The following is a 22,562-nucleotide window of genomic DNA, read 5'->3' on the forward strand; positions in this document are numbered from 1 at the left end:
CCCTGCAGTGTCCCCTGTAATGTCCTTCGGCTGATGCTGGCATCTGTCATCTGGGTTCCGTCCCCTGAGACGTCAGGACGTACGGGGGACGCAACGGCGGGAAATTTTAAAATGACAAAAGTAACATTCACTAAAATCTCATAGTAAAACATTACTGTATCAAACCATTTCACATACATTTTGTCCCGAGTGCTTTGTCCTGTGCCCTGCCTGCATTTTGACTGTTCTTTCTGCCTGGAAACTGAGAAACGTCCATGGCGTCCAAAAAGCGTCCCTTTAGGTCAAAAGCGGTTTTAGACCGGCTAGAGAACAGCGATAGTAAATCAGAACCACTTGCAGAATTGAGTGATAATGATTTGTGGGGAAATTCGTCATCAAACACTGAAAACGATTCTGCGACTTTGCTCAGTGATGTGCGAACTTGGCGATATATTTAAAAATTTCAGTGTTTTTGGTTTTATTATATTATTGAATTAAATTATTATTATATTATTTTGTATGATTATTATATTATAATTTATGATTTTGTGTTTCAAATTTTAAACATACCCGGGATGTTTACTAGACTCTTGTTCGGACAGATTTCAGTGAGTTATTCCTAAAAAATTACAGGCCTACCATAAAAAAAAATACATATTTCCGTGCAAAAAAATGTACCGCTTTGAGCACAGAAATATGGACATAATCAGACCGCTAGGGAGGTTAAGCAACATTATAGAAGCAACCTGGCAAAGAGCCTTAGAGATAACTACAATATCCTTGTCATCAACTCAAAAGGCTAACACAACTAATCACAATACAGAGGGCTTATCATGCACTACAAAAACTGTTCCAATGGCACCTGAAAGACACCCCAAAACTGCCTTAGGTGACAGGATGTGCCAGCTGATCTATTCCACAAGCTATGGAAGTTCCCCAGACTGTATCCATACTGGAGTTCAGTTATAGACACTATTGATAGTACCTAGAGCAGTGGTTCTCACCTTCCTAATGCCATGACCCTTTAATACAGTTCCTCATGTTGTGGTGACCCCCAACCATAAAATTATTTACCCAGTAATTATAATTCATGAATGTCGTTTTACCTCCAATACTGCTGCTTTCAACACAGTAGCTGCTTTTAACAGAGTAGCTGCTTTCAACACGGCAGCTGCTCTCTACACAGTAGCTGCTCTTTACACATCAGAAATATGTGTTTTCTGATGGTCTTAGGGGACCCCTGTGAAAGGGTCGTTCGACCCCCAAAGGGGTCGCAACCCACAGGTTGAGAACCACTGACCTAGAGGATAACAAAGAGCCAGCATCCTACGTTCTGTATACTGGGTGGCACTACATGAAGAGATATCTCCCAGAAATCCTAGCTCCTGTTTCCTGGACTTATTTTTGGCCTGAAAACTGATAGCCCTGAAGTGTTTATTCCCCCCATCCTCCTACTTTTGAAGAACAGAGACACCAAATCAATACCATTCTACCAAGGAAAAGTTAATCATCCAACGTAGGGGATGTCCAAATAAATTTAATAAAAATTACGGGACCCATGGCTATTCACACTTGGACTGGCTCCCACAGTGCTTATTACACAACTATTCTAATAAAAAGAAGGTCCACACCTGGGAGATATTAGTGACGTTAACTTTATAATGTTCTAAGTCAAACCAAATATATGTTATGAGTACGCATCTCCAAGCTCTCTCTAACACAGTTATGGTTATCAGTTAGCAAATAACATTTTAAGAAAAAAAATACTACACTCATATGACCCCGGCGTACAAGTTTATTCTATTAACTGCTTAAGGACTGCCTGCATTGTACTGCAGACAGGAGGCCCGTGCAAGCAAAGCAATGTACAGGTACGCCATTGCCTGCTTCTGGGTAATAGGGCGTGCACATGCGGGAATCTGTCAGCAAGTCCCAGCCAATGATTCATGGCAGGGAGCTGCTGATCAGCTGTGTCCAATCACAGCCCAGAATCCTGTGTTGCCAATCAACACAGAGCACTGTACAGAGGGAACGATTTGTTACTTATTCTGCAAAGCAGGAATAAGAAACAAAGATCTGTTAAAGCAGCACACATTACACATTGTTAGGCACACGTTTAATCCCTTGATCGCCCTAGATGTTAACCCGTTCCCTAGCCCGTGTCATTAATACAGTGACAGTGTGTAGTATTATCACTATATCAATGCCACTGGTGATGTATATTCCCTCATCACCTCCTCCCACGCTCACCTCCAGGACTTCTCCAGAGCCTCTCCCATCCTCTGGAACTCCCTATCACAGCATGTCCAGTCAGCCCCCACCCTGTCTGCCTTTAGGCGATCTTTGAAAACTCACTTCTTCGGGGAAGCCTACCCCACCTCCACCTAAGAACTGTACATGAATCACCTCCACCAGATCATCCCCCACAGCTATCACCTTTTGTATCACCTCCCCCTTCCTTTAGATTGTAAGCTCCATGAGCCGGGCCCTCCTATTCCTTCTGTACTGAAATGTATTGTAATTGTACTGTCTCCCTTATATTGTAAAGTGCTGCGCAAACTGTTGGCGCTATATAAATCCTGTATAATAATAATAATATGTAAGTGGCCGCTAATCAGTGCGTCATTGTCAGATTGTCCGCCGCACAGTACCATTATAAGTCACTGATCACCACCATTAGTAGTATAAAATCTCTCTCTCTCTCTCTCTCTCTCTCTCTCTCTCTCTCTCTAAATCATACACACACCATAGTTTGTAGAAGCTCTAACTTTCACATAAACCAATCAATATACACTTATTGGGATTTTTGTTTTTTTTAACCAAAGACATGTAGCAGAATACATATAGCCAAAATTTATGGAGACTTTTTTATTGGATGGGTTTTATAGCAGAATGTAAAAAAATTTATATTTTTCAAAATGTCTGATCTTTTATATCACAAAAAATAAAAACACAGTGGTGATCGAATACCACCAAAAGAAAGCTCTGTTTGTGTAAAAAGAATTATATACAATTTGTTTTGGTACAGCATTGCATGACCACGCATTTACTAGTTAAAGTGCTACTAAACCCAGGATCCCGTATTTACTATATCTGGTCTCCTACAGTACACAGAAAATGGAAATGCATTTTAGTAATTATAAACTGCTAAAAACCTGTTCTCATCAGCTTTATATAGCAGTCTTGTGACTTCTAACAGTATCCAGCTGAGCACTGGTTACAGCTTAGAGGAGTTGATTCTGCTCTGACTGTCCTATGAGGCAACATAACCCCTGACACTCTTTCTGGACAGTGCTGATTGGCCTTATGATGATTACATGAACCCTCCCCCAAAAAAAAACAAAAAAACACAACTCTAGAAATACACACTAAACTGAGCATGTGCAGAGTGACTCCTAGAGCTCTGTACAAACAGCAGATGGATTGGGGACAGTAGAAGGAGAGGATCAGAGAAGAACGGATCAAAACAGCTCTTTTAACCTATGCAGAGGATTAACCCCTTAGGTTCCACAGTGAGTATAACAAGCATGCTTTACTGCATATACAGACTGACTTTACTGTTGTGGGTTTAGTAACACTTTAAAAGTAGCGCAGTGCAGAATAGCAAAAATTGGCCTGGTCATGGAGCTGTAAAATCTTCCAGAGCTGAAGTGGTTAAACTTTTTCCCTTTTGTATAGGTGTTTATTTTGTTTGTTTTCTTTTTCTATTCATGTGGTTCATTTTGCTAAATATCTTTGTCTCAAAGTCCAGAACACTCAGTTTTTTTTACCAGAATGATCTGGCTCTGTTGGAATGTTAATTATAATTTAAAGAAATAGAACAGTAAATATATAAAAAAAATATATCAAGGTGTTTACACCCAAAAGCTCCTTTCCTGACGGCTCCATGGCAGCACAGCTGGGAGAGGCCTCACCTACCCCCTGCCTGATCAGGACGCAACTCAAATTTTTGACCCGCCTCAGCCTAGGCATTTCTTTTTCTTCCTCCTGCAATCAGGACAGGTGGCATCTCCCCTCCTAGCTGGTCTAATGGCTGGCTGTCCATCCAGAATCGCTCTCAAGGTTGGACGCGGTCCCTGTACTTCTCTACTAACAGCAGTTTGACCAGGGATGCCTCACTGCTGGTCCTCGGCATGGCATCAGGCCATGGTAAAGTACTGCCTGCTTTTGGGGTGTTGCACCGGTGGTCAGGGTTCCTCGGCGGCTGCTGGTAGGGGTAATCTCCTTCGTTGGCGGCTGCTGTGGGTGATGGCTGCAAAGAGGAGCGGCGCTGGTCTCCTTGCTTCTTACCAGCGCCACTTGGTCAGTGTGTGCGAGCCAGTTTGGAGAGCACGCTGCGGCCCGCTTTGAGCATGCGCGGACTGCTCGGCCAATCAGGAGAGGGGAGGTGGGGCCAGGCTTAAGGGAGCCAAAATTTAAAAGTTGCTTTTGGCTGAAAACATCTGCTGCCAATGATTGTGTGCTCCTGCAGCCTTCCTATGCCTGCTATTCTCTCTCTCCCCTCTAGGTATGCAAGGCTGTGCTCCTGTGAATTTATCTGCTGTGTTCCTCCGCCTTATGCTCTTGATTGTATCTTTTTTGCAGCAGTGATAACATGCCTACCCCCTCTAAACACCAGCGGTCTCAGAGAAGGTGGGGGGACATCACCAGATGTACACATTCTTTTTGGTGTGAATTCAAGTCAATGACTAATTTTGTCCGCAGAAGAAGAAGAGGAAGTTTTTCACGAACATGAAAAAGGAGGGGGTGAATTTCCCATTCATGGAAGAAATTCAGGACATGAGGATGAGTGGAACCAAGCGGATAAGAAAATCTCTTAAGAATCGGTTCACAAAGCTACACCCCTTTAAGTCGGAGAGTATTAAGAGTTTGGTGGCGGTGGACGCAGCACTTCTGCACCTCGCTAGATACATAACCCTTCCACTAGATGACGCAGTGACATTCAGGGACATGTTGGATAGAAGAGTGGATGTGGATCTTAAAAAGATTTACACACTTGCTGGTGGGGCATGTAGACCTTGTATGGCTTTGGCAGCTATTTCCAAGGCCATGGAGTCTTGGGTTCAGAAGGCAGAAGTGGCAATGGGAAGTGACCTGAGCAAAGCCGAGGTCTTGGCCACCTTTGCCAATTTGAAGCTAACAGCTTCTTTTATGGCGGAGGCATCCATTGACCCAATTAAGATGTTGGCCAGGATTATGCTTAATGCAGTAACAGCCAGAAGGTCCTGGGTGACGGGCCCAGCCTCCAAACAAGGTTGGTGTAAGATACCATTTGAAGGGCAGTCCCTGTTTGGAAATAAATTAGACACTGCCATCGCAGAAGCCACAGGGGGGAAGTCGGGTCTATTCCCCAGGATCAGAGGCTCCTTCGCAGAAGAGGTGCAGCTTACAAAAATTCACCAAGGACCAGAGGTAAAGATGCTAAGTCTTACAGGCCAGGGAGAGAATTTTGTTGTCAATGGTCTAACACGGCTGCGAACCACAAGTCAAAGAGACCAACTTTGTTGCATAGGAGCCAGATTATTCAAGTTCCATCAGGTGTGGGCACAAGAGGTAAAGGAGCCTTAGGTAATTTCCACCATCCGGTTCGGCCATGCTTGGAAGTTCCTGAGGCATCCCCGCACAATCTTTGTCCTGACAAAATTACCTTTGACAAGAGAAAACCAGGATGTTTGATGGAAATATAGAGAAACCCTCAACCAGGAAGTGATAGTTGCAGTACCCCGGCAAGAATGTTTTTCTGCAATCTACTCGCCTCTATTCCTAGTACAGAAAAAAAGTCGGGAGCATGGAGACCAGTGATAGACTTCAGGAGGCTCAACATGTATATCAAGATAAACAGATTCAAAATGGAATCTCTTTAGACAATTTTGAAAATTATTCAGCCAGGGGATTGGCTTCTATCAGTGGACCTCAAGGATGCGTATTTCCATGTACCAGTAGCTCCAGTGTGCCAGAAATGTCTACGGTTTGCGGTAGGGCAGCTCCACTTCCAGTTTGTATACCTACCCTTTGTGACTTCTAACAGTATCCAGCTGAGCACTGGTTACAGCTTAGAGGAGTTGATTCTGCTCTGACTGTCCTATGAGGCAACATAACCCCTGACACTCTTTCTGGACAGTGCTGATTGGCCTTATGATGATTACATGAACCCTCCCCCAAAAAAAAACAAAAAAACACAACTCTAGAAATACACACTAAACTGAGCATGTGCAGAGTGACTCCTAGAGCTCTGTACAAACAGCAGATGGATTGGGGACAGTAGAAGGAGAGGATCAGAGAAGAACGGATCAAAACAGCTCTTTTAACCTATGCAGAGGATTAACCCCTTAGGTTCCACAGTGAGTATAACAAGCATGCTTTACTGCATATACAGACTGACTTTACTGTTGTGGGTTTAGTAACACTTTAAAAGTAGCGCAGTGCAGAATAGCAAAAATTGGCCTGGTCATGGAGCTGTAAAATCTTCCAGAGCTGAAGTGGTTAAACTTTTTCCCTTTTGTATAGGTGTTTATTTTGTTTGTTTTCTTTTTCTATTCATGTGGTTCATTTTGCTAAATATCTTTGTCTCAAAGTCCAGAACACTCAGTTTTTTTTACCAGAATGATCTGGCTCTGTTGGAATGTTAATTATAATTTAAAGAAATAGAACAGTAAATATATAAAAAAAATATATCAAGGTGTTTACACCCAAAAGCTCCTTTCCTGACGGCTCCATGGCAGCACAGCTGGGAGAGGCCTCACCTACCCCCTGCCTGATCAGGACGCAACTCAAATTTTTGACCCGCCTCAGCCTAGGCATTTCTTTTTCTTCCTCCTGCAATCAGGACAGGTGGCATCTCCCCTCCTAGCTGGTCTAATGGCTGGCTGTCCATCCAGAATCGCTCTCAAGGTTGGACGCGGTCCCTGTACTTCTCTACTAACAGCAGTTTGACCAGGGATGCCTCACTGCTGGTCCTCGGCATGGCATCAGGCCATGGTAAAGTACTGCCTGCTTTTGGGGTGTTGCACCGGTGGTCAGGGTTCCTCGGCGGCTGCTGGTAGGGGTAATCTCCTTCGTTGGCGGCTGCTGTGGGTGATGGCTGCAAAGAGGAGCGGCGCTGGTCTCCTTGCTTCTTACCAGCGCCACTTGGTCAGTGTGTGCGAGCCAGTTTGGAGAGCACGCTGCGGCCCGCTTTGAGCATGCGCGGACTGCTCGGCCAATCAGGAGAGGGGAGGTGGGGCCAGGCTTAAGGGAGCCAAAATTTAAAAGTTGCTTTTGGCTGAAAACATCTGCTGCCAATGATTGTGTGCTCCTGCAGCCTTCCTATGCCTGCTATTCTCTCTCTCCCCTCTAGGTATGCAAGGCTGTGCTCCTGTGAATTTATCTGCTGTGTTCCTCCGCCTTATGCTCTTGATTGTATCTTTTTTGCAGCAGTGATAACATGCCTACCCCCTCTAAACACCAGCGGTCTCAGAGAAGGTGGGGGGACATCACCAGATGTACACATTCTTTTTGGTGTGAATTCAAGTCAATGACTAATTTTGTCTTTTTTGTCTGTGCTGCCCCTGCTCCTTGGGTCTTGGTCCTGATCCTTGCATCCATGAGAAATACTGTGAGAGCTGTGATTGGTCACAGCTTGTCACATGGTACAAGGCTGTTGTGAATATCATTAGTAGTAAGCAATGATGACAGGAAGTGACGTCTTGCTTACTACTATTGATGTGATCACCGATTGGCCAATTAGTGATCACCTGATTGGGACCTCACAGAGGTCCCGTACAGTGATCGGTGTTCACCGGATAACGGGGCTGCATGCTCTCTGGGAGCGCGCACAAGTAGTGAATGCAAAGACTGTTTATAAACGGCCACCCGCTCCTGTCCGGCCATTTATGTACATGGGCCGGACAGGAAGTGGTTAATGGTTGGACTGGATGGACTTGTCTTTTTTCAGCCAGACTAACGATGTAATTTGAGGAGACGTTAAAGGCGTTTGGCTCGCAGTCATAGCCACCCCAGTTCCGTCCACCTCACGCTCCTTGTCTCTGCAGATGCCGCCAGCTAGTCAGGTGATTCCAGAGGCCCAGGAACTTTCGGCCTCAGATGCTGTTTCCTCAGAGGAGGATGAGAGCCGTTATGACAGTTTTGATTTTGCCTTGGTCCATCCTTTCGTGAAAGATTAGGCAGGCTTTGCTTTGGGAAGACGCCGGGGAAGAACCGCAGAAGAAGAAGAGGAAGTTTTTCACGAACATGAAAAAGGAGGGGGTGAATTTCCCATTCATGGAAGAAATTCAGGACATGAGGATGAGTGGAACCAAGCGGATAAGAAAATCTCTTAAGAATCGGTTCACAAAGCTACACCCCTTTAAGTCGGAGAGTATTAAGAGTTTGGTGGCGGTGGACGCAGCACTTCTGCACCTCGCTAGATACATAACCCTTCCACTAGATGACGCAGTGACATTCAGGGACATGTTGGATAGAAGAGTGGATGTGGATCTTAAAAAGATTTACACACTTGCTGGTGGGGCATGTAGACCTTGTATGGCTTTGGCAGCTATTTCCAAGGCCATGGAGTCTTGGGTTCAGAAGGCAGAAGTGGCAATGGGAAGTGACCTGAGCAAAGCCGAGGTCTTGGCCACCTTTGCCAATTTGAAGCTAACAGCTTCTTTTATGGCGGAGGCATCCATTGACCCAATTAAGATGTTGGCCAGGATTATGCTTAATGCAGTAACAGCCAGAAGGTCCTGGGTGACGGGCCCAGCCTCCAAACAAGGTTGGTGTAAGATACCATTTGAAGGGCAGTCCCTGTTTGGAAATAAATTAGACACTGCCATCGCAGAAGCCACAGGGGGGAAGTCGGGTCTATTCCCCAGGATCAGAGGCTCCTTCGCAGAAGAGGTGCAGCTTACAAAAATTCACCAAGGACCAGAGGTAAAGATGCTAAGTCTTACAGGCCAGGGAGAGAATTTTGTTGTCAATGGTCTAACACGGCTGCGAACCACAAGTCAAAGAGACCAACTTTGTTGCATAGGAGCCAGATTATTCAAGTTCCATCAGGTGTGGGCACAAGAGGTAAAGGAGCCTTAGGTAATTTCCACCATCCGGTTCGGCCATGCTTGGAAGTTCCTGAGGCATCCCCGCACAATCTTTGTCCTGACAAAATTACCTTTGACAAGAGAAAACCAGGATGTTTGATGGAAATATAGAGAAACCCTCAACCAGGAAGTGATAGTTGCAGTACCCCGGCAAGAATGTTTTTCTGCAATCTACTCGCCTCTATTCCTAGTACAGAAAAAAAGTCGGGAGCATGGAGACCAGTGATAGACTTCAGGAGGCTCAACATGTATATCAAGATAAACAGATTCAAAATGGAATCTCTTTAGACAATTTTGAAAATTATTCAGCCAGGGGATTGGCTTCTATCAGTGGACCTCAAGGATGCGTATTTCCATGTACCAGTAGCTCCAGTGTGCCAGAAATGTCTACGGTTTGCGGTAGGGCAGCTCCACTTCCAGTTTGTATACCTACCCTTTGGGTTGACCACATCACCCAGAGTATTCACGAAGATTCTTCTGGCCCTAGTGGCATACCTGTGGTCGCAGGGAGTGCGAATATATCACTACTTGGACAACATTCTGCTCCTGAATAAAGACAGAGATGCTTCTGTCACATCGGAAGTTAACCATGGATACACTAGAGAACTTCGGATGGCTAACCAACCGGGAGAAGAGTCACCTTATGCCAACCCAGAACCTGGTATACCTAGGCGCAGAAGTGATCAGTGGCATTACCAGAGGACAAGATGTCAGGCATCCTGAAAACAATGTCAATAGCCCAGACGAGGCTCTACACCTTCCTGTAATAGAATGTATGCAGCTGTTAGGAATTATGCCCTCGGCTATTCCGATGGTCAAATGGGCGCAATGGAATTCACGTCCCCTTCAGGTGGGGCTCTTAGAACAATGGAGGATCTTGGGCAGAAGATACAAATCACTCCCCAGATGAGAATGAGCCTAGAATGGTGGTTGAGACGGCAGAATCTCCTACAATGCCATTCGTTACTTGCGATACAGTGGCAGGTGGTCCAATCGGATGCCAGCGAAGCGGGCTGGGTGGAGTTCACTGGGCCCAGGACCAGTGGTCATTTTGGGCTGTCATTATGGTTTCCAACATTCTAGAATTGAGGGCAGCATTCCAAGCACTCCTGGCTTTCAAGAAACTCATTCAGGGTGCAGCCGTTCTGATGAAGTTGGACAACACAACGGCAGTAACCTACATACGCAAACAGGGGGGCATCTGCAGCATTCCCCTCCTGAGAGGGGTTGCTCAAATTATGGTATGGGCCCAGGCCAACTTACAACTGCTAACAGCAATGTATGTGCCTGGTCGCTTGAATACCCAGGTGAATTATCTACCCAGAACGGGTTTGAACGAGTGGGGCCTTTCACCTCAAATTTTTCAGAATCTAGTGGCATGGGCTTTTCTGCCGGAGATAGACCTGTTTGCCTCCCCGGAGAATACAAAAGTACCTTGTTTTTTTCTCCAGGATCAGCCACCCACAAGCTATGGGGTTGGATGCGTTGACAATGTCATTTTAAGATTTGCCCGAAGAAACCCTGGTAGCCGCTACCCCGTACATTGATCAGAGAACCATAACTTCTGCCAGTGGCACAAATCCCACCCAGTTTAGTAGTACGAGTTACAGAACGCCTAAGCTGAGATGGGTCAAAAATTTACTGAGTTACGTCCTAATCAGGAAGGGGGGTGGGTGGAGCCTCACTCAGCTGTGCTGCCATGGAGCTCGTCAGGAAAGGAAAATTACGGTAAGTATCTGCATTCAATTTTCCGTTTTTGTTTTTTGTGATATTTTAAAATGAAAAAATTAAAACCAAACTGTGAATCATGAATACTGAAGCATACTTTGTAGAACAGAAACTAACTATGAGAAGATGCTACAAGCTCTGATACCTCGCATTGAAGACCTTCGAAATTGTACAGGTGCATCTCAGTAAATTAGAATATCAAATAGTTAATTTATTTCAGTAACACAATTCAAAAAGAGAAACTCATATAGATTCATTACACACAGAGTGATATATTTCAAGCGTTTTTTTTTTTTTTTTCATTTTGATTATGGCTTATGGCTAGAGAAACCTGCATAAAGGTTACAAAGCGTTAATTGTATGCTGCACGTGTTTCATGTATAAAACCCAAAAGAAGTATTTTGAAAAAAAAAAGTTAAATCAAACTGGAGCTAGGCTTTAAGGGACTGCACATAGAGCATCATTCCGGCATTAACACCTTCATTTTAGAACATAAGCATTTAAAATGGTTCCTTTGGCTTTCTTGACACTTGTTATCAAATGCTATGTATTTCTTTGCACTAGACTCAAACGTATCAATTGTATTTTGGCAAGTCTGTTTGAAGAAACCACAGGGTACTATGGAATTCTTATTTAGGCTACTAAATAATTACCCCATGGTATTAATAAACTGCCACATTTGTCTTTACATGAATCCCATGGCAACATATGGATCTGGAAGCATCCAGGCAATATGCTATGGGACATCTGCTCCAGATCACTGCTGACCTCCCTGACGTGTCAATCAATCAAGCAGTCAGGGAGGATACATTTGGCCTCAATGATGTTAATGGGAAGTGTCTGCTGATGATCCCTGCAATTATTAATTGAAACAAAGATGTATTATTTCCTTAAATTAAAAGAAGAGCAGCAGATGGCCTGTTCCTCTCATGTTGACTTCCAATGACCTAAATGAAAAATGCCCAATTTATTGATTCCTTTCAAATAGAAGATCTTCAAAGATGGAATCTGGACAGCCCTGGAGAAAAAACAGAGGAAGCCTGGCCTCACAATATATAGGGGATTATCTCGGGAAGATGAGACTTTTGGAATGGTCTGTTAAATAAGAACATTACATCTCTGAAAAAGTCAATAAGAGAACCTGTCAACCACATGCAGCGACAGTAATAAACATTAAAGGGAATCTGTACTTTAGCCCAAACAAGGCAAAGTAATGGGTTTGCTTTAAAATGGTTCTAAAAGGCAGATGGTTTTTTACCTTCATGCATTCTATGCATGAAGGTTAAAAAAGAAAAAAAAAAAAAAAACTGGGTGCAGCTCCCCCCTCAGCCTCCCTACTATTCAGCTAAGCCCAATCTCGATTCAGCGATGTGCATAAGATCCTTGGCTCTCCCGGTTCTCTCTCCTCACTGGCTCACATGGCAGCAGGAGCTATTGGCTCCTGCTACTTTCAATCACAGCCAGTGAGCATATGAGGAGGCAGGGCCAAGCCACACTCTGTGTGTAAATGAACAATGCTTGCGTGGCTTGCTATTGGGGGCTCTCAGCAGGTGGGAGAACGCAGGACTGCCAGCAGGGGACCCAAAAATAAAAAAGCATGCTGATGCTAAGTGCCATTCACATATATGCGGATTGAAACGCATCCATTCCGCATGACATGTGAAATAACATTGCGTCCTGTGGTGCACTAAGAGCTGATTCACACATACAGTGGATATAAAATGTCTACACACTCTATTAAAATGTCAGGTTTCTGTGATGTAAAAAAAAATTAGACAAAGATAAATCACTTCAGAACTTTTTTCACCTTTAAAGTGGCCTATAAACTGTACAACTCAATTGAAAAACAAACTGAAATCTTTTAGGGGGGGCGGGGGAGTAAACAAACTAAAAATAATGTGGTTGCATAAGTGTGCACACCCTCTTATAACTGGGGATGTAGCTATGTTCAGAATTAAACAATCACATTCAAAATCATGTTAAAATAGGAGTAGGTACACACCTGCCATCATTTAAAGTGCCTCTGATTAACCCCAAATAAAGTTCAGCTGTTCTAGTAGGTCTTTCCTGACATTTTCTTAGTCACATTCTACAGCAAAAGTCATGGCCTGCAGAGAGCTTCCAAAACATCCGAGGGATCTCATTATTAAAAGGTATCAGTCAGGAGAAGGGTACAAAAGAATTTCCAAGGCATCAGATATACCATGGAACACAGTGAAGATCGTCATAGTCACTGTTGCATATTTTCTCCACTTGACATTACCAAGAACTGGATGTCCCTCCAAAATTGATGAAAAGACGAGAAGAAAACTGGTCTGGGAGGCTGCCAAGAGGCCTAAAGCAACGTTAAAGGAGCTGCAGGAATATCTGGCAAGTACCGGCTGTGTGGTACATGTGACAACAATCTCCTGTATTCTTCATATGTCTGGGCTATGGGGTACAGTGGCAAGACAGAAGCCTTTTCTTACGAAGAAAAACATCCAAGCCTGGTAAATTTTGCAAACACACATCTGATGTCTCCCAAACGCATGTGGGAAAATGTGTTCTGGTCTGATGAAACCAAGGTTGAACTTTTGGCCATAATTCCAAAAGATATGTTTGCCGCAAAAACAACACTGCACATCACCAAAAGAACACCATACCCACAGTGAAGCATGGTGGTGGCAGCATCATGCTTTGGGGCTGTTTTTCTTCAGCTGGAACTGGGGCCTTAGTCACGGTAGAGGGAATTATGACCAGTTCCAAATACCAGTCAATATTGGCACAAAACCTTCAGGCTTCTGCTATAAAGCTGAACATGAAGAGGAACTTCATATTTCAGCATGACAACCACCCAAAGCATACATCAAAATCAACAAAGGAATGGGTCACCAGAAGATTGAAGTTTTGGAATTGCCCAGCCAGAGCTCAGACCTGAATCCAATGGAAAATCTGTGGGGTGATCTGAAGAGGTCTGTGCACAGGAGATGTTCTCGCAATCTGACAGGTTTGGAGTGTTTGTACAAGGAAGAGCGGCCAAATATTGCCAAGCCAAGATGTGCCATGCTGATAGACTCATACCCAAAAAGACTGAGTGCTGGAATCACATCAAAAGGGGCTTCAACAAAGTATTAGTTAAGGGTGTGCACACTTATGCAACCAGATTATTTTAGTATTTTATTTTTACTTCCCTCCACCTAAAAGATTTCAGTTTGTTGTTCAGCTGAATTGTACAGTTTATAGGTTACATTAAAGGTGGAAAAAGTTCTGAAATTATTCATCTGTCTCATTTTTTTACATCACAAAAACCTGACATTTTAACAGGGGTGTGTAGACTTTTTATATCCATTGTATGCGGTGCGGATTGAAGCTCAGGTTTCACAGCTAATTGATACAGCAGCTGTTCACAGGTTCAGGTCAGGTATACATCAGGCTCAGGACAGGATTAGCTCAGGATCTAATCCTGTTCACACACATGTAGTTTAGGAACGGTTCCCATAAAAGTCAATAGCCTGTAATCCTGAACCGGACTGCTCAGAAATCAGACATGACTCTTTTTAAAACTGCACTATATCTGCACATCTCCTGTACTGTGTCCGCAGTCTCTGGTCACCTCCTGTACTGTGTCCGCAGTCTCTGGTCACCTCCTGTACTGTGTCCGCAGTCTCTGGTCACCTCCTGTACTGTGTCCGCAGTCTCTGGTCATCTCCTGTACTGTCCGCAGTCTCTGGTCACCTCCTGTACTGTGTCCGCAGTCTCTGGTCATCTCCTGTACTGTCCGCAGTCTCTGGTCATCCCCTGTACTGTGTCCGCAGTCTCTGGTCATCTCCTGTACTGTGTCCGCAGTCTCTGGTCATCTCCTGTACTATGTCCGCAGTCTCTGGTCATCCCTGTACTGTGTCCGCAGTCTCTGGTCATCTCCTGTACTATGTCCGCAGTCTCTGGTCATCTCCTGTACTGTGTCCGCAGTCTCTGGTCATCTCCTGTACTGTGTCCGCAGTCTCTGGTCATCTCCTGTACTATGTCCACAGTCTCTGGTCATCTCCTGTACTGTGTCCGCAGTCTCTGGTCATCTCCTGTACTATGTCCGCAGTCTCTGGTCATCTCCTGTACTATGTCCGCAGTCTCTGGTCACCTCCTGTACTGTGTCCGCAGTCTCTGGTCACCTCCTGTACTGTGTCCGCAGTCTCTGGTCACCTCCTGTACTGTGTCCGCAGTCTCTGGTCATCTCCTGTACTGTCTGCAGTCTCTGGTCATCCCCTGTACTGTGTCCGCAGTCTCTGGTCATCCCCTGTACTGTGTCCGCAGTCTCTGGTCATCCCCTGTACTATGTCTGCAGTCCATTGGTTCAGAATATTTTTTTTCCTGTTTAACACCTCTAAAATCTAGGTGTGTCTTATAGTCAGGTGCATCTTATGGAGTGAAAAATATGGTATATAAAAAATAAAAACAAACAACATACTGTAGGGAGGTTAGGTTATCCTGGAGTTGAGCTTTAACTCTAGCCAAAAACATTTTGTTTTTCCAGGTTTACATATAGTCAGTAAGGGCTAGCACCTCTGTCAGGTTAGAGTCCCTCAATTTCACTCTTTGTGACTGTAGCTACTACTGCAAAAAGTGAGGGTAGGTCTCTAACAGGAGCACAGATGGCAATAAATTAAACAGACTCTAATCCTTTCATACTCTAAACTTTGAAAAAACACTTTGGCTAGAGTTCTACTCCAGGCTCTGCACCCAGCCTTAAAGGATAAGTTTATCTTTCGTAAGAGGTTGCAGCCATATTCAGGGTGTAACAGGTCACTGTAGGACCCGCCCTCACCCCCCTCCCCCCCCATTGTGACAGCTAGCGGGGGATTGTCTCCCCCCCCTAGCTGGCCCGCCCGCACGCCCCAACAGCGTCACTCATTGACAGGAAGCGCTCTAGTAGTTCATGGATTCCTCTGGTCAGTGTGTATCTGCCTGCCCGTACGAGGTATGAGCAGACAGATACACTGACAAGTCTGCAGGAGTCCTACATGGCACCAGCGATCTGCTGTTCGCTGATGCAATGCTTTCCAGGCTGCTAAAACAAAAAATAGTAATGCACATTTTTTTACCAGCAAAAAATGTGAATTTATTATTTTTTGTTAAAATGTGAAGTTATCCTTTAATCTCCCTTCTTTCCAACCTGGAGGCCCCATCCTAGCACTTTGGTTTGATTTATTTCTGGGTCCTCTTTTCCAGTCCTGGGCAGACATATCATGGCACAGAGAGCGGCGCTAAGGTGATGATGTCAGCACTGCTCTCTACATCCCTACACTAAAAATTAAGGGTGCTATGGTGATGGCTCCTCAGGGGGCAGTACCGCAACCACCTGCACTCACAGTATATCCTCAGTGTTCAAGTCTAAATGATACTGGGCCTGAGCTGTGGGGGGTTTTTTTGGCTTGAATGATATATAAACATGTAGGTAGCCATGCTCCCTGGCTAATATTGCTGGAGAGTCACTGTACTTTGCTCATCCTCTCTCTCAGTTTGAATGGGACTGACTTTATATCAGCAGCTGTTTGATGTAGATGTAAGACCAATTACTGAGATCACATAAAGCAGCTGTACCGACAAACATTACATATGGTACACAGTTGTCACCCTCAGGAAGCCAGTCCATAGCAATGATGTGCAACTGATGGCAAAGCGAGTGCATGGAGCTAGAATGATCTGAAAGAGGGTGAAGGAGATCAGCAGCATAAAGCAAAAAAAAAGAATGATCAAAAAAGCGAATAAAAATATTTAATGAAAAAAAAAATGGTAATGGTTTATGATACTCAATGCTTGCCAAGTAATGTCATCCAAATTAGTTACATCTAATATCAGTCTTTCCCGATAAATGCAGGCAAAAAAATAAAGATACCAGTATTTGTGATATCATCAATGGCCACTAATTATTATTTATATATATATATATATATACATACACATATATACATACACACACATACATACATATACAGTCAGGTCCATAAATATTGGGACATCGACACAATTCTAACATTTTTGGCTCTATACACCACCACAATGGATTTGAAATGAAACGAACAAGATGTGATTTAACTGCAGACTGCCAGCTTTAATTTGAGGGTATTTACATCCAAATCGGGTGAACGGTGTAGGAATTACAACAGTCTGCATATGTGCCTCCCACTTCTTAAGGGACCAAAAATAATGGGACAGAATAATAATCATAAATCAAACTTTCACTTTTTAATACTTGGTTGCAAATCCTTTGCAGTCAATTACAGCCTGAAGTCTGGAACGCATAGACATCACCAGACGCTGGGTTTCATCCCTGGTGATGCTCTGCCAGGCCTCTACTGCAACTGTCTTCAGTTCCTGCTTGTTCTTGGGGCATTTTCCCTTCAGTTTTGTCTTCAGCAAGTGAAATGCATGCTCAATCGGATTTTTTTAGATGTCGTTTGGCAAACTCTAATCTGGCCTTCCTGTTTTTGAGACTCACCAATGGTTTCCATCTTGTGGTGAACCCTCTGTATTCACTCTGGTGAAGTCTTCTCTTGATTGTTGTCTTCGACACACATACACCTACCTCCTGGAGAGTGTTCTTGATCTGGCCAACTGTTGTGAAGGGTGTTTTCTTCACCAGGGAAAGAATTCTTCGGTCATCCACCACAGTTGTTTTCCGTGGTCTTCCGGGTCTTTTGGTGTTGCTGAGCTCACCGGTGCGTTCCTTCTTTTTAAGAATGTTCCAAACAGTTGTTTTGGCCACGCCTAATGTTTTTGCTATCTCTCTGATGGGTTTGTGTTGTTTTTTCAGCCTAATGATGGCGTGCTTCACTGATAGTGACAGCTCTTTGGATCTCATCTTGAGAGTTGACAGCAACAGATTCCAAATGCAAATAGCACACTTGAAATGAACTCTGGACCTTTTATCTGCTCATTGTAATTGGGATAATGAGGGAATAACACACACCTGGCCATGGAACAGCTGAGAAGCCAATTGTCCCATTACTTTTGGTCCCTTATCAAGTGGGAGGCACATATGCAAACTGTTGTAATTCCTACACCGTTCACCTGATTTGGATGTAAATACCCTCAAATTAAAGCTGACAGTCTGCAGTTAAAGCACATTTTGTTCATTTCATTTCAAATCCATTGTGGTGGTGTATAGAGCCAAAATTGTTAGAATTGTGTTGATGTCCCAATATTTATGGATCTGACTGTATATGTGTGTATATAGGTATATATATATTACACAATATAACCTCTCGTAATTTCCCTCCATCTCTACTCATCTAACAGTAAACGACATGTTTCATCATGCATTGGGATGTTCGTTTCCTGTGCAGGCATTACTTGGGCGAGTCTTTGGGCGGTGTCATGCAAGTAATTTTAGCCACAGTCACCGCCTCCAATGTCCACATACTACTAACCACAGGAGTGTTCGTTTTTATTCAGACAGTAGTAAAAGGTGGTTTCTCGTGACCCTAAGGTCCAGCCTTCCACTTGACTCTTTGCTGTGACATTCCGCCTTCTCTCCCTTTGATGCAGATCCTACCCTTTTTGTTCTCACCATCATTACTTTTCTGCTGATGCAGCCCTTATGCTCTCTCCCTCAGACGCAGCCTCTACCCTCTCCGTTCTTACTGACATTCCTTCTCCTCTCCCTCAGATGCAGCCTCTACCCTCTCCCTTCTTACTGACATTCCTTCTCCTCTCCCTCAGATGCAGCCTCTACCCTCTCCCTTCTTACTGACATTCCTTCCCCTCTCCCTCAGATGCAGCCTCTACCCTCTCCCTTCTTACTGACATTCCTTCCCCTCTCCCTCAGATGCAGCCTCTACCCTCTCTATTCTTACTGACATTCATTCCCCTCTCCTTCGGATGCAGCCCCTACTTTCTCTGTTCCTTCTCTTCTCCCTCTGGTGGACGTACTACCCTTTTCGTTCTCAGGGACATTCCTTCTACTCTCCCTCCGGTGCAACCCCAGCCACTTCATTCTTACCAACATTCCTTTCTCTCTGATGCAGCCCTCACCCTATGGGCGGTGTCAGGGGTAGTAATCGTGTCCTCGATTACTGTCTCCAATATCCCCAGGAGTGTCTGAGCGAGTTCAGACAGTAATAACACTTGTTTCATCTGTCCTTAAGGTTCAGCCTTTCCCTTGGCTCTCTCGTCTCAGTCTTTGCCCTCTTTGCTCATTTGGATATTCCGTTTCCTCTCCCTCCAGTGCAGCCACTACCCTCTCCATTCCTACTGACATTCCTTTTCCTCTCTTTCCAGTGCAGCCACTACCCTCTCCATTCCTACTGACATTCCTTTTCCTCTCTGTCCAGTGCAGCCCCTACCCTCTCCATTCCTACTGACATTCCTTTTCCTCTCTGTCCAGTGCAGCCACTACCCTCTCCATTCCTACTGACATTCCTTTTCCTCTCCCTCCAGTGCAGCCCCTACCCTCTCCATTCCTACTGACATTCCTTTTCCTCTCCCTCCAGTGCAGCCCCTACCCTCTCCATTCCTACTGACATTCCTTTTCCTCTCCCTCCAGTGCAGCCCCTACCCTCTCCATTCCTACTGACATTCCTTTTCCTCTCCCTCCAGTGCAGCCCCTACCCTCTCCATTCCTACTGACATTCCTTTTCCTCTCCCTCCAGTGCAGCCCCTACCCTCTCCATTCCTACTGACATTCCTTTTCCTCTCCCTCCAGTGCAGCCCCTACCCTCTGCATTCTTACGGACATTCATTTTCTTCTCCTGCCAGTGCAGCCCCTACCCTCTGCATTCCTACTGACATTCATTTTCTTCTCCTGCCAGTGCAGCCCCTACCCTCTGCATTCCTACTGACATTCATTTTCTTCTCCTGCCACTGCAGCCCCTACCCTCTGCATTCTTACTGACATTCTTTCTCCTCTCCCTCTGGTGCAGCCACTACACTCTTAATTCTAATGGACATTCCTTCTCCTCTCCCTCAGGTGCAGCCCTTACCCTCTCCATTCTTATTGGCATTTCTTTTCCCCTTTCCTCTCTGTTACTGACATTTTTCCTCTCCCTCTGGTGCAACCCCAACAACTTCATTCTCACCGACACACCTTCTCCTATCCCTCCAGTGCAGTCCATACCCTCTCCATTCTTAAAGATATTCCTTCTCTCCATCTGGTGTAGCCCTCCCCTAGAGTTAACCGTTTACTGGAGTTCTGCTTTACGTGTACGTATAACCCACTTTTTTTATTTTTTGATAAAGTAGTGAAGGATTGGAACCCCTTCAACATGGACATGATGATGCCAGCAAAATAGCCACTAAGAATACATAAAGGCAGCGAGGGGACTGGTAATTCTGATGAAGAGGGAGCGGCCACAAGTGTCTGCTCCCCTGAACAGGAAATTGGGAATAGAAAGCCTCTATGACTTTTAGGAGTGATCGGAGGAGAATGCTGCCTCTATAAGGTTAGGCATTACTACTAGATGTACATGTGCCTACCAGACTACTAAAGATAGATTTTACCCACAGTGGGGCTTTAACAAGGATGCTGAGAATAAGGCATGATGCACAGATGACTACTAAAGGAAGAATACATAAAGGTGTATATGAGACAAGGGGGCTGACGTATCAAAGGAACATAGGCAGTTCACGCAGCAAAGTGAATATTAAATATAGTGAAGATGAGTTCACTTTGAATACCGAATAATGTGCAAAAAACAAATTATTTATAATATATTTAACTAGCACGAGTGGGTATTCCAAGTAAGCAAAGCATCACCATAATTCCCTTTGCTAGGTGAACAGCCTCTATTACACAGGTGTTCACCTGTGGCAATTTTTGTGCAGTCCTCTCTGTGGGTAAGCAGTGGTTTCTCTGCAAAGGTGCCACACCCCCCTGCTCAGTCAGAGCCTGAAATATCTAGCCAGAAGGGATCCTGAGCTTTGCAGATAGCAGAGCTTTAGGTCTGACTGAGTAGGGGCATGAAGGACCTTTGCAGCGACTTATTCCCCACAGAGAGCAAGGGTCCAACTCTGCAGCTGCTGACAAGTGACAGGCATTACTACTTACGCTGTGGCTGATTTTTAAAGTAACCAAAATGAAAGCCTTTGAACACCTTTTGTTTTGATGGACCTGGAATGTATTTAGCAGACTTAAATTAAAGGTTTAATTTGGCTTGGGTGGGAAAAAAAATATCAATGCACCTGAAATGCAGCATGTGAGCATGTGAGCAGCACTGTGATATCATGCCCTGGTGGGAACAGATCCTATTGAAAGCAATGGATTTGCTCATTCGTATGTATTTTATCAGGGCTAGAAAGTGCAGAAGGAACAGATGACAGTGCATGTGGCACTGAGCTTTACACAGTAGAAGAATAATGAACCTGGCCATGTACTTACACTGCGGCAGATCATGGAGTCTTCAAAGTGCTGAGCACATAGTCTATAGTGCTTGTTGAGCTGATCGGAGGTTTTATCTTCTAAATCAGACCGACGACAGTTCTCAACCCACTTCTGGCATCTAAAGTCACAAAGAAAACAATGAGAAAGTGATGAAAAGTGTACAGCACATAGAAAACACAATAGGTGTGTCCAGCGAGTGGTGGGTGACATCTCTGAAGACTCCCCAACAGTCACCCCTACCAGTTTTACTACCCCCACAAGCTTTAAGTATTCAGGACACCCGTCAACTCCATCGCCTTGCACTACCAGTCCCTTTGACCTGCATCCGGGACTCCCACCAGACCAATTGACTTGCATCCATGACACCTGCCAGCCTCTGTCCTGTACACAAAATGCCCCGCAACTGCCTTTCAGCACCCAGAATACCCATAAGCCTCCATCCCACACCCAGCATGCCTGCATCCAGGATACCCTCCAGCCTGTGTCCTGCATCCAGGATACCCGCCAGCCTCTGTCCCGCATCCAGGATACCCGCCAGCCTCTGTCCCGCATCCAGGATACCCGCCAGCCTCTGTCCCGCATCCAGGATACCCGCCAGCCTCTGTCCCGCATCCAGGATACCCGCCAGCCTCTGTCCCGCATCCAGGATACCCGCCAGCCTCTGTCCCGCATCCAGGATACCCGCCAGCCTCTGTCCCGCATCCAGGATACCCGCCAGCCTCTGTCCCGCATCCAGGATACCCGCCAGCCTCGTTGACCAGCATCCAAGATACCTGCAAGCTGTTGTTCAACATCAACGAACTGCTATTCAAAATCCAGGATGCCAGCCTTCTTCCTGCACCCAGGACACCTGCCAGCTGCCGTTTAACACCCTGGTCACACACCAGCCTCTGTCCTGCACCCAGGACATCCACCAGCTGCTGTCCGGCACTTAGTATGTCCGCCAGCCTCTGTTCCGCCCAAAGAACACCTGCCAGCTCCACATGCCTGCACCCAGCACACTCTCCAGCCTCCATTGTGCACCCAGGACTCCCACCAGCTACTATCCTGCACCCATTACCCACAAACTGCTATTCAAAGCCCAGGATGCCAAGCCTTCCTCCTGCACTCAGGATGCCTGCCAGCTGCCATTCAGTACTTCTGCGGGCCACACAGTGGTGAAAATAATTATTTGATGCCCTGCAGATTTTGTAAGTTTGCCCTCTTACAAAGAAATGAAGGGTCTATAATTTATATCATAGGTGTATTTTAAACGATAGAGACAGAATATCAACCAAAAATCCAGGAAAACCACATGATACAAATGTTATAAAAGGAGTTGCAGTTCAGTGAGCAAAATAAGTATTTGATCCCCAAGCAAAACATGGCTTAGTATGTGGTGGAGAAACCCTTGTTGGCAAGCAGAGAGAGAAGACGTTTCTTGTAGTTGT

The 22,562-nt window shown here is 45.0% G+C and overlaps 1 protein-coding gene across 1 annotated transcript in view; it reads right to left on the reverse strand.

Annotated features, from left to right (window-relative positions):
- Positions 1-22,562, reverse strand: part of THAP12 (THAP domain containing 12) — a 65,893-nt gene that overhangs the window by 37,861 nt on the left and 5,470 nt on the right. The window contains exon 2 of the mRNA XM_089676735.1: positions 21,130-21,250. Coding sequence (XP_089532861.1) covers positions 21,130-21,250 — 121 coding nt within the window. The remainder of the gene's footprint in view (positions 1-21,129; positions 21,251-22,562) is intronic.

Source organism: Staurois parvus, unplaced genomic scaffold, assembly GCF_062004578.1.
Source record: "Staurois parvus isolate SC_StPar_1 unplaced genomic scaffold, SC_StPar_1.0 ptg000173l, whole genome shotgun sequence".
NCBI lineage: Eukaryota > Metazoa > Chordata > Amphibia > Anura > Ranidae > Staurois > Staurois parvus.